The sequence below is a fragment of the Garra rufa genome, chromosome 15 (assembly GCF_049309525.1).
Source record: "Garra rufa chromosome 15, GarRuf1.0, whole genome shotgun sequence".
NCBI classification, from domain to species: domain Eukaryota; kingdom Metazoa; phylum Chordata; class Actinopteri; order Cypriniformes; family Cyprinidae; genus Garra; species Garra rufa.
Genome location: NC_133375.1, coordinates 14,481,938 through 14,494,729, shown reverse-complemented (window position 1 = coordinate 14,494,729; position 12,792 = coordinate 14,481,938). Strand labels below are relative to the sequence as shown.

The window sequence follows — 12,792 nt, the reverse complement described above, 5'->3', positions numbered from 1 at the left end:
CGGGAGTAAATGATGACTTCTGTGTTCGTTATTACATCCAACAACAAAACACCTCAATCGCTTAATCGGAGACATTCTTGTCTGCACCAGAGTCACACAATGGCGATCAGAGTCGGACCGTTTCAGCCCGGTGAGGGCGGGTCTAAGGTAAGGTGCTCATGTCAATCTACTATCATGGAAGCGTCCTCTGTCGGTGTGTTGTCACACAGACAAGAAGCTGAGAATGACCTGATTTTAAAAAGGGGTTATTACTTTTAAAGATTAAAAAAATACCACTGGGTGGATTTTATCATTGTAGAGTGGTTGTGTACACAAACTGCCAAAACACATTAATGTAAAAGTTAGTTTTGCATCCGATGACCCCTTTAAATACGTCCTAATAAGTACATATCACTGCAGTTTCCAATAGAAATGAACACTAACGGTGATAAAACAGTGAGCCCTTGCAATTGTTTTTGTACACAGTTATGATTACAGCTCCATATATTTCGCTTTCCGGACGTAACAAGCTTCCTTGGTAGCTCAGCCGGCATGGAATTGGACTTAGGATAAGGTATCCTTGAGTATGAATCTTACGAAAAACATGATTTGTGATAAAAAAAAGAGCTAAGATACTAGATATTAAAAAAACAAGCTAAAATGACATTCCTGCCATTGCGTTTTTACATCACATTCACTTTTGTCCATACTGTAGGGTAGGTTTAGGTGTAGCGCAGATAAGACGTTATTTCAAAACGTCACACAGCATTAGAGTTATGCAACGGACATTTCAAGTCAGAACTGAGGTGACGCATTCAAAACCAACGGCACATAAAACGTACCACATGTACGTTCATCTGTTCCGTGGAAAAAAACAAACACTCTTTTTGCGCCACTTAGTGGACATTTCACGTTGAAACGTACATGTCGCTACGCATTTCGTGTCTTGCGAAAAAGTTCCCACAGGTACGTTTTCATCATAGACCAGGTTGGTAATATTTAGAATACTGACAATTTAATGCACTTTTTATTGAGCCATTAGGTTTCTTAAAGACCTCATAATACTACATTTGCAATCCTTGTCTTGTGAGTCAGAACTATGACAGCTTAAAGACCAATGTTTTAATAGCGTCTCTGATTTATCAATATTACCGTCAGAGTTGAGTTTGATTCGCAGTTGGAGTTTGATTCGTTTCTGTGATTTTCTTGCATGCATATTGTAGGCTAATTGGGAGATGCTTGCAAAGAAGGAACTGCATGTTGCTGAAGGAGGTTCTGATAAACATTTGCTGAATATTATGTTATGATTTTAAAACAATTTTAAAGCTTAATTTTTTAGCATCATATGCATGACTTTTCTAATTCAGTAGATTTGCTCGGTAGCTCACGCAATACGGCCTTGCACTTGAGTGATGAAGAGCTCTGGTACAAACCCTGTCAAACTACAGTTCGACAAAACTGCTCAAATCCGCATAAGGAAGTTAAAATAGCATTTAAATTTTTTTATTTTACTTTTGCATTTGTTAACACTATCGGTTAGGTTTTGGATTGAGTTTGGTGTAGAGGATATTTCCAACACAATAGAGCATTAACCTTTAGCGACACTACTCATTAATTTTAATTTTGAACAGCTGCAATATGTACCTCAAGCAGCGTAATAAAAACTTAGCAAAACATTCCTGTACCAACGTAATAAAAACATGCCACAGTCACGTATTGAATATGTGTTTAGTGCCACTCTCTGGACATTTCACTTTGAAACTGCCACAGAATGTGCAGTAAGGTATGTAACAACAGTGTTGCAGAAATGTATATAGTGCCACTTATTTTCATGAGTGTGGGTTGCTTCCTCCTCCACCTTTCTCTGACTTCTTTACACACTTGGGTTTCAGTCTTTCCCCAATTTGATGCCGAACAAAATATTTCCCATCGGACCCAAATAAATTAAACTTGCTCTCATCACTACAGTGAACTTTGGACCAGTTCTCCTCTCTCCACACAACATGCTCCTCAGCAAAGCTGAGCTTAGCCTTTTGATTCTCTCTGTGAAAGAGAGGCTTGGTCACTGTAGAGTACACTTTCAGTCTGACTTCTTTTAATATGCCGAGACAGATCCTTACACTGTTCAGAACTGAACTGGCAAGCAATTCCAGCTGCAGTGTTGAACCGATTCCCCATTGAGGGTCTCCGCATTATCCTTTCTTCTCCTGCGTTTGTCTTATGCGGACGACCAGCCTTTTTGCGTGACTTGAATGAATTAGTGTCATTGTAAACCTGAAACATTTGAGAAGTCACAGATTTGGAATGACCAAGTTCTCTTACGATAGGCTGAAAGGGTCATCTTTTTGACCTTTTTCTGGAGAAAAATTTTCTCCGTGAAAATTGAAGGAATGCTGCCAGATTAATACGGTTTGTCATATAATTAAGAAAACTAGCACCAGGTGCCAGATTAACATTTATAACGTTGAGGTACCTGTAAGTGTTCTCAAGTTTTGAGTTCTTTTTTCAAAATATCTCATTTAAGTTTTTTATACCGTGCTTATAATGTATATGCTTAAAAAAACTGTCCTTCTACTCCTGTTTGGATAAACAACAAATAGGAAGCAGTGACCTTGAAATGTGTGACCCTGGACCACAAAAGCAGTCATAAGAGTCATTTTTTAACATTTTTATACAGGCTTTTATTGATGTATGGTTTGTTAGGATATGACAATATTTGGCTGAGATACAACTATTTGCAACTATTTGAGTGCAGAAAAATCTAAATATTGAGAAAATCGCCTTTAAAGTTGTCCAACTTAAGTTCTTAGCAATGCACATTACTAATCAAAAATTAAGTTTTGATATATTTAAGGTAGAAAATTTATTAAAATATCTTCATGGAACATAAAGGCTACTCGAGGCGATCTTTACTTTATATCCTAATGATTTTTGGCATGAAAGAAAAATCAATAATTTTGACCCATACTATGTATTTTTGGCTATTGCTACAAATATACCCGTGCTATTTATGACTGGTTTTGTGGTCCAGGATCACACTAGGAAATTATAGGTTGTTCTCTACTTTTGATCCCCACTGTATAGATAGTATTTCTAGCTTGTCCCAATTTTTCACATTGTGTGTGAGTGGAAAGCACATGCTTTCTTGGAGCCAGAAATGCCAGTGGTTAATTTGAAGTAGGATCGTCATCCACAGCATTAGATCAGAGATTATTCATGTGAGAATCAAACAAGCTGATTTGCTTTTGGCAAATATTCAATAAAGCATATGCAAATTGTGTGTGTTTAGTATTTGCTTCTTAACTGGGTCACAGATGATTAGCGCTGTGGCTATACCATTGTTAATTCATGTCACAATTCTGTTTTTGTGTAAACATAGCGACCGGGCAGTGCCTCTGGTGTAACTTTTAGTATGTAGATGTGCGTTACTGAAGTGGCTGGTATGACTTTGCCAAAGGGACTTATTCTTGCTTGTTCGATTTTAAGGTCATGCTTCTGTTGAGTGGTCGTCACAAAGCAGGGACTGTGACTCAAACTGTAGATGTAGCCGCATGCTAAATACACTTTTTTCAAATTAGCAGTCACATAGCAACCGCTTTAATGATATGTTATGATTTTTGCATTGGAAAGCACCATGCACATTTTCTTCTTAAAATTAAAAGCCCCTTTATGACCTTAGTCATGAACTCATAATCTCGGTATTACCAAATTTCAAGCTCATTGTAGCATGAATCCTGTGTCAATGGGAATATGCTAGCTATCTCTTGAACGGCGGAGCACTTGCAAAGAGAGAGGGGTGTTTGGCGAGCAAGCAGAACAGATTGTGTCGTCTCAAAGGTCAGTGCCGCTTATTTCCTGGAAGGGCCTGACATCCATTACCCTCTCTTCGACTGGACATCTTCCACAAAGCAGGATGTCTGGCTACAGCACCATCCAAAAATAAAATAAAGGCTTCAGTCGGTACTGAATACTAGCAATTGATTAGTGCATATACACTGTTTGTTTGTGTGTATATACAAAGAGTATTGTGTGTATTATCTATCTATCCATCCATCCATCCGGACTGGGTACAATTTTTACAAAATGATATTGATTCTCAAATCCCAAGAATCAATTAGTCTGGCCTGTTTTCAGTTAATGAACAGAACGTACCTGAACTCCAATCCAATGAATCATAATAAGCTTTGTGCTTTGTTACTTTTGATATGAAACAAAGTCTCAGATTTAAAATTCTGTCCTTTTTACTACAGTATTCAAACAATAAATGCAGTTTTGGTGCTGTTTAATGTGGAGTGACAGATCGCTGCAGTGTCTCAGTTCAAGAGAAGCGGCACTGATCTTCTCATCTGCTTTAATACCAGTTTCAGCACAAATAAACATGAATGAACATCCAAAGGTATGGTAAAAGAAAGAGTACCTCAGGAAAAAAAAATAATTAAAAAAACATATTCAGTGACCATAAACTTGTTAGTCAGCTAGAAATATGAAGTCTAGAGATGACCACTTTACTAAATATATGCACCAAATGTGACCCTGGACCACAAAACCAGTCAAAAGTAGCACAGGTATATTTGTAGCAATAGCCAAAATTACAATGGATGGGTCAAAATTATCTATTGTTTTATGCCAAAAATCATTAGGATATTAAGTAAAGATCATGTTCCATGAAGATATTTTGTAAATTCTCACCATAAATATCTAAAAAACTTTTTGATGAGTAATATGCATAGCATAAAACTTAATTTGGACAACTTTAAAGGCGATTTTCTCAATATTTAGATTTTTTTGCACCCTTAGATTCCAGATTTACAAATACTTGTATCTTGGCCAAACATTGTCCTTTCCTAACAAACCATACATCAATTAAAAAATATATATATATATATCACTGGTTTTGTGGTCCTGTGTCACATATAACATATTAATTATACATTTTACTTGTTCTTCAATATTTAAATGTAAAAAAAAATGCAGTAGATTTTGTAAGTAGGGTAAAAAAAGTAGTTTGAAATAATTTTGTAACTGTTAAGTTAGTATTTGTATACCCCCAATATTATAGTATGTAGTACCAGCTGCATATACATATATAATTTTAATGTACATAATTTTGTATAATAAACACACACATATACACACACACACAGATAGATTTTCTTTGGAGATGAGCAGTTCTTACTGTTCTATGCAGTACAAAGTTTAATCGTAAATATAACATTATTACCAATATGTTGCTCTGAACATATAGTCAAAACATGTTCTGATGCAAGAGAGCAGAGCTCACAAATATGTGTGTGTGTGTGTGTGTGTGTGTGTGTGTGTGTGTGTGTGTGTGTGTGTGTGTGTGTGTGTGTAATTAGTGTATGCTTCACTTCTAATGCATTATTAGCAGGCTCTTCCAGCAGAATGAATAGAATGTTTTTGTAATGACCTCCCTTGTGGCATCCCTCATTTTTTTTCCATTTGTGTTTTTTTTTTTTTTTTGTTTGTAGCTCGTGCAAATGATGGTGCTGCAGAAACAGCACTGAGTCTCCTGGGCTGCTTCATGCAATTTGTTAGTGTTACACATTTGATGTGAATCTAAGTTTATATGTGTCTAATCTGTAATCATTAGCTCTCTCGCTCTCTCTCTCTCCTCTACACTGGGTCACTCGAGGCTTAGTCTATCATCCGTTCAGAGTTTTTTTGGATCAATGTTCAGAGAGTGGGCTGCCAATGCAATCATGTGCAGCTCAGGAGAGATTGGAAGTGACTGCAGCGAATTGACGCTAGTTGAAATGACAATGGCCTTTCGATGAGAGTGAATGGAGAGAAATGGAGGTGATCTTACCTCTGTTATGAGGTAAGAGTGTATGTGTGTGTATGTGTGCTTGTATGAAGGAAAATCATAATATATTCTCTTCTGGGATATGATATTGGGAATCTTCACTACTACAGATTTCTTCTTCAGTGAAGAAACCAGGAAGTCGATATTTTCATGCTTCTTAAATGCCGACATATCTGAGGCCATATACACATGGAGATGCACACGTGAACACATGAATACTCACATTTGTGGCTCTTGCCTGAAGATAACTTGAGTAAGTGACGGTGGCGTCAGATCACGTGAATGTTGGTGGAGTGTAATTAAGTTTTTCTCTTGCAGTGAGGGTAGAATCTTAAGCTGTGTGGGCTGGGGGTTTGGTTAGGGGGCGTATGCAAATCTTCTGCAGCATTCAAGATTAACCAATCATTTGAGAAGTTAACCTAATTATACAGAGCTATTTAAAGGTGTACAGATGATTCAATCATAAAACCAGCATGCTGTCTAATGCGCTCTGTGCTTCTCTCCTCTCTTGGGTTGTGCCTCATCAGCATTACTTTCTTGTACTTCTCAATCTTGCTTCCTCTCTCTGTCTGTCTCTCTCAATTTTAGTTGGATTTCAGTTTAGTGTGCTTCACTGGCATGACAAGAACTGTTCATTTTAGTTTTATTGTATATGGGCCATTCTACAGAATTGGAGCAAAATGCTGTCCCACAACCAAAAAAAACACATTTAAAAAGCATTTGAGAATTCAAATCTTAGATGTTCACACCTGAAAATGTGCAGTCACTACCGAAACATGGGATGTTTTGTAAAAAAAAATATATATATATATTAAATTATCAACTAAGATGTTATGATAGTGTTTGGATCAGTGTATAATCAAACTAATAAATCCTTAACTTTAAAATCAGTATGATAAACTTTTTGCCTTTTACGAAGAAAAATTGGATTTAGGATACAACAAATCTCATAAATTACACTTGAAATATTGTTGAAAATTGTAATTGAAGTTACTTTTATTCAACCAGCAAGTTTTTTTTTTTTTTTTTTATTAGAAATGACAGACGTCTCCCAGAAGATAATAAGACGATGTACAAGAGGCATCATTGTGGAAAAAATGATTACTCCTCTTTTATTTACATTTGAACAAAAAGTGGCATGTCCAAAATTATTCATACCCTTCTCAATAATCAATAGAAAAGCCTTTATTGGCTATTACAGCAATCAAACGCTTCCCATAATTGTTGAGCGGCTTTTTGCATGTCTCCACTGGTATTTTTGCCCATTCATCTTTAGACATGAGCTCTAACTCTTTCAGGTTGGAGGGTCTCCTTGCCACCACCCTGATCTTTAGCTCCCTCCACAGATTCTCAATTGGATTTAAGTCAGGACTCTGGCTGGGCCACTGCAAAATTTTAATGTTTTTGTCTGCTAACCATTTCTTCACCACTTTTGCTGTGTGTTTTGGGTCGTTGTCGTGCTGAAATGTCCACTGGTCCACTGGTCTTTTTTCTCTCTCATTATCCTCCTGGCCAGCACAGGTGTAACTTTTGGCTTCCACGACCACGTCCATAATACTTTGCGCTGTAGCCACTGGAACTTCAAAACATTTAGATATGGTCGTATAGCTCTTTCCTGACTTGTGAGCAGCCACAACGCGCAGCCGCAGGTCCTCAGTGAGCTCCTTTGTCTTAGCCATGACTGTCCACAAACCAACAGCAGAGAGCTTCTGTTTTTCACCTGTTGAGTTGATTAAAACAGCTGTTCCCAATGAATCAGGGTAATTATGATGCTTTAGAACAGCGTGGACTATTTGGAATGGTATAGAACTTTGGATTTTCCCATAGACTGTGACAGTTTGCAAAGGGTACAAATAATTTTGGACATGCCACTTTTTGTTTAAATGTAAATAAAAGCTGAGAAATATTTTTTTCCAAGGAAGATGTAGGCAAAATCTTAATAGGTCAATATAATAATTCCTAGGACAAATAATCCAAAACTTTTTTAAAATACAATATGAGAATTAACTGCACAACTACTAGAAATGTGAACCTTATTTCTAAATAATAACTTAAAGCAGTAACAATTTAAATAACACATTTTATTTGTGAATTTATGTTCAGCTATTGTTTTTAATAGTTAACTTTTAACTATTTTTGAATTTTTTGAATCATCAGTCATCAAAGCTGGGCAAATATCGGTCACAGACATGGAGATTTATGTATAGTTTCACAAAGCTTATTATTCACCAACTCCCACAGATCATTTTACATGCCATTTTAAGTATTAGTCTTCCCATTAATAGTGTTAAAATGGTGTTAACTCAGATTCATGAATGCAGAACACACAAAAGGTGGGATTTATTGCATGAACCACAGCCGATCATAACCAGTCATATCCAATCATATCATATCACTCATGTGACTTTTGTGACTCCATTCATTCTTACCCCTCACCAAACCTAAGGCACGCTTTAGGGGGTCTGTTAAAACTCAATGGGCTCAGGGGAGGCCAGACTATTGATGAATTTTGTGTGTCCTTGCTGAATAAAATTTGCATCGAAATGTAATAGTTTCCTCTTCCTCTGAAACAACTTTTCTTTTCCATTGATGTCACTTAGGCTATGCAGGTTTAGTGAGGGACTCTCTCTCATTCTTTTTCTCCTTGTCTATGTAGACTATTCTAGATGTGTTGTGTGGAGACGGCATGATTTCAGTTGACTACTGATCTGTGTAGTTCAAACCCTCAGTGTCAGTCTTTCTAAGACTGATGGGCCACAGCGTCTCTCTCTTACTGTCTTCACTCACTCACTCTCTCCCTGTCTCGCTCTCCTCAAAATGAATAATGGATTGACTAACACTAGCTGTGTTGGAAACTCTCTGTTCTTACCAGGAATACACCCTGCCTTCTAAACGTGTGTTTATCAGTGTGTGCCTGTGAGTATTTCTGCTAGACACAAGCACGTTTGAAAATGTGTACCACAAAACTGAGAATCTAACCTTTCTGTATGTGTGTGTTGTGTGTTGTGTGTTGACAGGAGAGTGAGCTTCAGCATGTTCTGCAGGAGAAAGCACGTCTGAATCTCCGCTTGTTCAACGATACCCAGAAGGCAGCAAAGTATGAGCAGGTAAGCAGTCTGTCTCATTGTGGCTCACGGCTAGATAGTAAACCCTCGCCGTCTACTCACTCACATAGTACAATGGCATTGTAATCCGCTCGCGCTATCATTTGTTCCCTGGTGGAGAGCACTAATGGTGTTTTTGCCACTTGAGTGGAAGTGGAGGATTGTTCCTCATAAAGCTGGAGGCCTTGGGCCGCCCGACAGCATCCTCTAACTCAATCCGGTGAGTCCCTCTGCCCCGCTGGCGCACGCCGGTGACCACCCACTCACTCGTGAGATTGATGAGTTCATCTCTGAATGGCTGTATCAACGCACACTGTATGAGTATGGAGGATTCGTGTCGAGGTTTAAATGTCATGCTGATTTTGGTTTTGCTAAAGGAGAAACACTGAAAAAATAAGGCTTTGACTTGAGCGTGAATGAATCACAGTTACACATATGTAAAGTTGAGGAATGTTTCAGCAAAGATGGAATTAGGTAGATATTGGGTGGTTTTGCTTACAATTTGGCTACTAACTACAATTCTTAGAAATACGTAGGACCCTGTGATTTCCACATTGTGGAATCCAGTCATAAAAATAAAATTTACTGTATACCACAGATTTTCATGGAATTTGCCAAATTTTGAATGTATAAATCAAAAGTATGTCAGTACACTTGGGTCAAATCACGATATGGAGTAGTGTCTGTGAATATTAAGCCTCAAAAATACTATTTAAATATAAATCCGACATGTTCTGTGTGAATGAATTTTACTAAATATACTGAAGCGCACGTGACGTTCATGGTGTTTTCGGTCTCTGCTGCCTCAATATGAGTTCATGAACACATAAACAATCTCTAGAACTGCGCTGAGAGTCATTTCATCAGCGTTTTACTGTTTCTTTTGAGAAAAATTATTGTTGTATCGTATAGTACAAACAAAACTGAAAGGTCTACCTGTCAAAATAAAAGTTGGGTTTAACTTGAAGAAATTGTGACAGAAATATATTACTTAAAGTCCCCATGAAATCAAAATTAAAGTTTTTTGGCTTTTAGTATGAATATATTAGCCTTAAGGTTATCTATAAACTAGTGTGCTTCAAAACAACGACAAAATTCGCGTTTACAAGAGTTTAAGAGTCTCGTCACTTCCGCCAATATGAATCAACGATTTTGATGATATCACTGTGCACTTCAGTTTCTCATCAAACGTTCTGTCCAATCAAATGCTCTCTAGAGTCCGTAGTGTCCCGCCCCCTACACTATAAATAGACGCTGAATCTGCGGCTAAAATCGAACGCTAATGGCTATTCAAAAGAAGTGGGCGGGGCTGGGCGATTTGTTTTTGTTTCAGTTAAAATTACGTCACCACATAGAATAACGCTTCCTGTTTCAAGGCACTTCAGTGGACCTTTAATGGAATGATAATATTACTACTGTATAAATAATTATAAGATTATTATTAAAATATTATTCTTTAAGTAATATTTACTAGTAAATTAGTTATCAGAAATTAATAAACCAGAAAACTGTAAATACACAACACAGCATTTCTGAAAAAAAAATAATAATAATAATAAAATAAATAAATAAAATAGTGATAAATATTTTTTATATAAAATCAGTTGATTCAATTATTATTGATTATAATAATTTAATGAGACCATTAAATCCAGAAAACCATGAAATCCAGAACATTAATGGAAAACTGAACTTGACAAAAAAACTAAAACATATTTCATAGGGCTTTTAATAAATTGTTGTTAAATTGGGTAAGTTTCATGATTCAGTTTAATTAGACATGCTTTTTTTAACCATTAAAACAGAGTCTAGAAATAAATATTTTTTAAATATTTTCTATTTTAAATTGTGATAATGTTTCACATTTTTACTCTTTTACCACATTTTTGATCAAATAAATGCAGCCTTGGTGTGAGCATAATATTTAAAAAAAAAAAAAAATAAACGTCTTACTTATCCCAAACTTTTGAAATGTAATGGCAGTTAATGTTTTTTTCTGTCCAAAAAAAAGCAACAATAATTTGTAGCCAGCCAAATGATCTAAATTCATTCTCCATTGGCCAATGTGTATCCCAAGTAGCTGTTAGAAGTAAGAAGGTTGTGCAGTTAGTACTTTAATATGAGACTTTTACCAGTCAAAGAATCTGTGCTAAAGCGCTAAATGATTTAATGTCTCCAATAATGACAGCAAATACCATGAAGAGTGACTGAGCTGAGATAAGCAGTGCTCCTTATTGAATCCTATAGTCTGCATGCAGAAAAGTTAATCCTTTGATAAATGTCTCTTTCCATGTGTTTAAAATGAATCTCTAGGAGTATAGGCAGCCATATTCTACCTTTTCAGATAATGTATCTGCATTTTAATAAATAATATTAGGTTTACATTTCCAAGTCAGTGTTATTTTAGTATCATATACTACTCTAGGTTTAGTTCTTTCCTGGATCAGAAGGCACATTTCTGCTTCTTTATCTCTTATTACTGTATTTTGGGGGTTTTCTAATCCACCATTTGTATGTGTCTACTCTGTAAGTCTATGTGTCTGTGTGTTGGTCCGTAAGGGGTAAAAATGTAATTTCCTGGAAAGTGAAGTTGATATCGCTTGTGATGTTGATCTTGAGATGAGGGTCTTTTGTGTGTAGTCATGGAAAAGCAATTTCCTGAAGGACCGGTTTATGACAGCGCCAAGAAACATTGTTGAACAAGACATTGTAAGCTATTTTGTGGCGTGTACGTTTGTGTGTAACCCAGCATATCTGTTGAAGACTTTCCTTCGAGGGTCTGTCGTGTCTGAAGAGTGGATATGAAGAAGTGCTGCTCTCTGGAACTGGCAGATATTACATTCTTGTAATAGCTGAATTTTATAAAAACATGATTGGATTCATGCTTGAGCAGCAGTGTGTTTACAAGTGCTGGTTTGTCACGCCACTGATAGACCGTAGCTGCCATCAAACAGACATATATTACTCACGTAAACAGCACAACATATCACTTACATTCTTGTTACCAAACACTGCAGTTTCTGAATCAAAAACATAATAAAGCTTTTTACCTATGCCATAAATGTCATTCTTCATTAGTATACTCTAGTGTTAGATCAAAACTGGGCTGTAAATATAAAATGTTTTGCTCGTAAGTTATCAGTTACTATTGGTACTCAATAATTAACAGTGGTTCTTATTGCAAACACAGCTTTTTTTGTGGAAATTGCGATACTTTCATAAATTCTTTGATGAAATAGAACATTTAAAAGAACAGCATTTATTTGAAATAGACATTTTATGACATTATAAATGCCTTTACTAACTTGCAGTTGCGTCTTATAAAGTCAAAACTGTTAGATATAAACTCGCAATTGCGAGTTTTAAAGTCAGAATTTTGAAATATAAAATCACAATTACGAGGTATAAAGTCAGAATTGTAAGATAGAAACTCGCAATTGCAAATTACAAAGTCAGAATTGTGAAAAATTAACTCACAATTGCAATTGTGTAGTCAGAATTTCAAAATAAAAACTTGCAATTCTTAATTTTTTTTTTGTAATTCTTTATAACTTGCAATTGTGAGTTTATTTTTTACAATTCTGACTTTATAACTCACAATTGCGAGTTTATATCTCAGAATTCTGACTTCCTAACTCACCATTTTTTTTCTCCAAATTGTGATATATAAGCTCGCAATTACGAGTTTTAAAGTCAGAATTGTGAGATATAAACTTGCAATGGCGAGTTAGGAAGTCAGAATTTTGTGATATAAAATCACAATTGCGAGTTATAAAGTCAGAATTGTAAGATATAAACTCACAGTTGCAAGTTATGAAGTCAGAATTGTGAGATATAAACTCGCAATTGCGAGATACAAAGTCAGAATTGTGAAAAATTAACTCA

The 12,792-nt window shown here is 36.1% G+C and overlaps 1 protein-coding gene across 18 annotated transcripts in view; it reads left to right on the top strand.

The window, feature by feature from the left end:
* Nucleotides 1–12,792, top strand: part of rimbp2b (RIMS binding protein 2b) — a 186,569-nt gene that overhangs the window by 100,501 nt on the left and 73,276 nt on the right. For all 18 annotated transcript variants that reach the window (XR_012339272.1, XM_073818545.1, XM_073818547.1 and 15 more), the window contains exon 4: nucleotides 8,821–8,910. Coding sequence is in view for 17 of the 18 variants with exons in the window: in XM_073818545.1 (XP_073674646.1) it covers nucleotides 8,821–8,910 (90 nt within the window). In the remaining variant the exon portion in view is untranslated. The remainder of the gene's footprint in view (nucleotides 1–8,820; nucleotides 8,911–12,792) is intronic.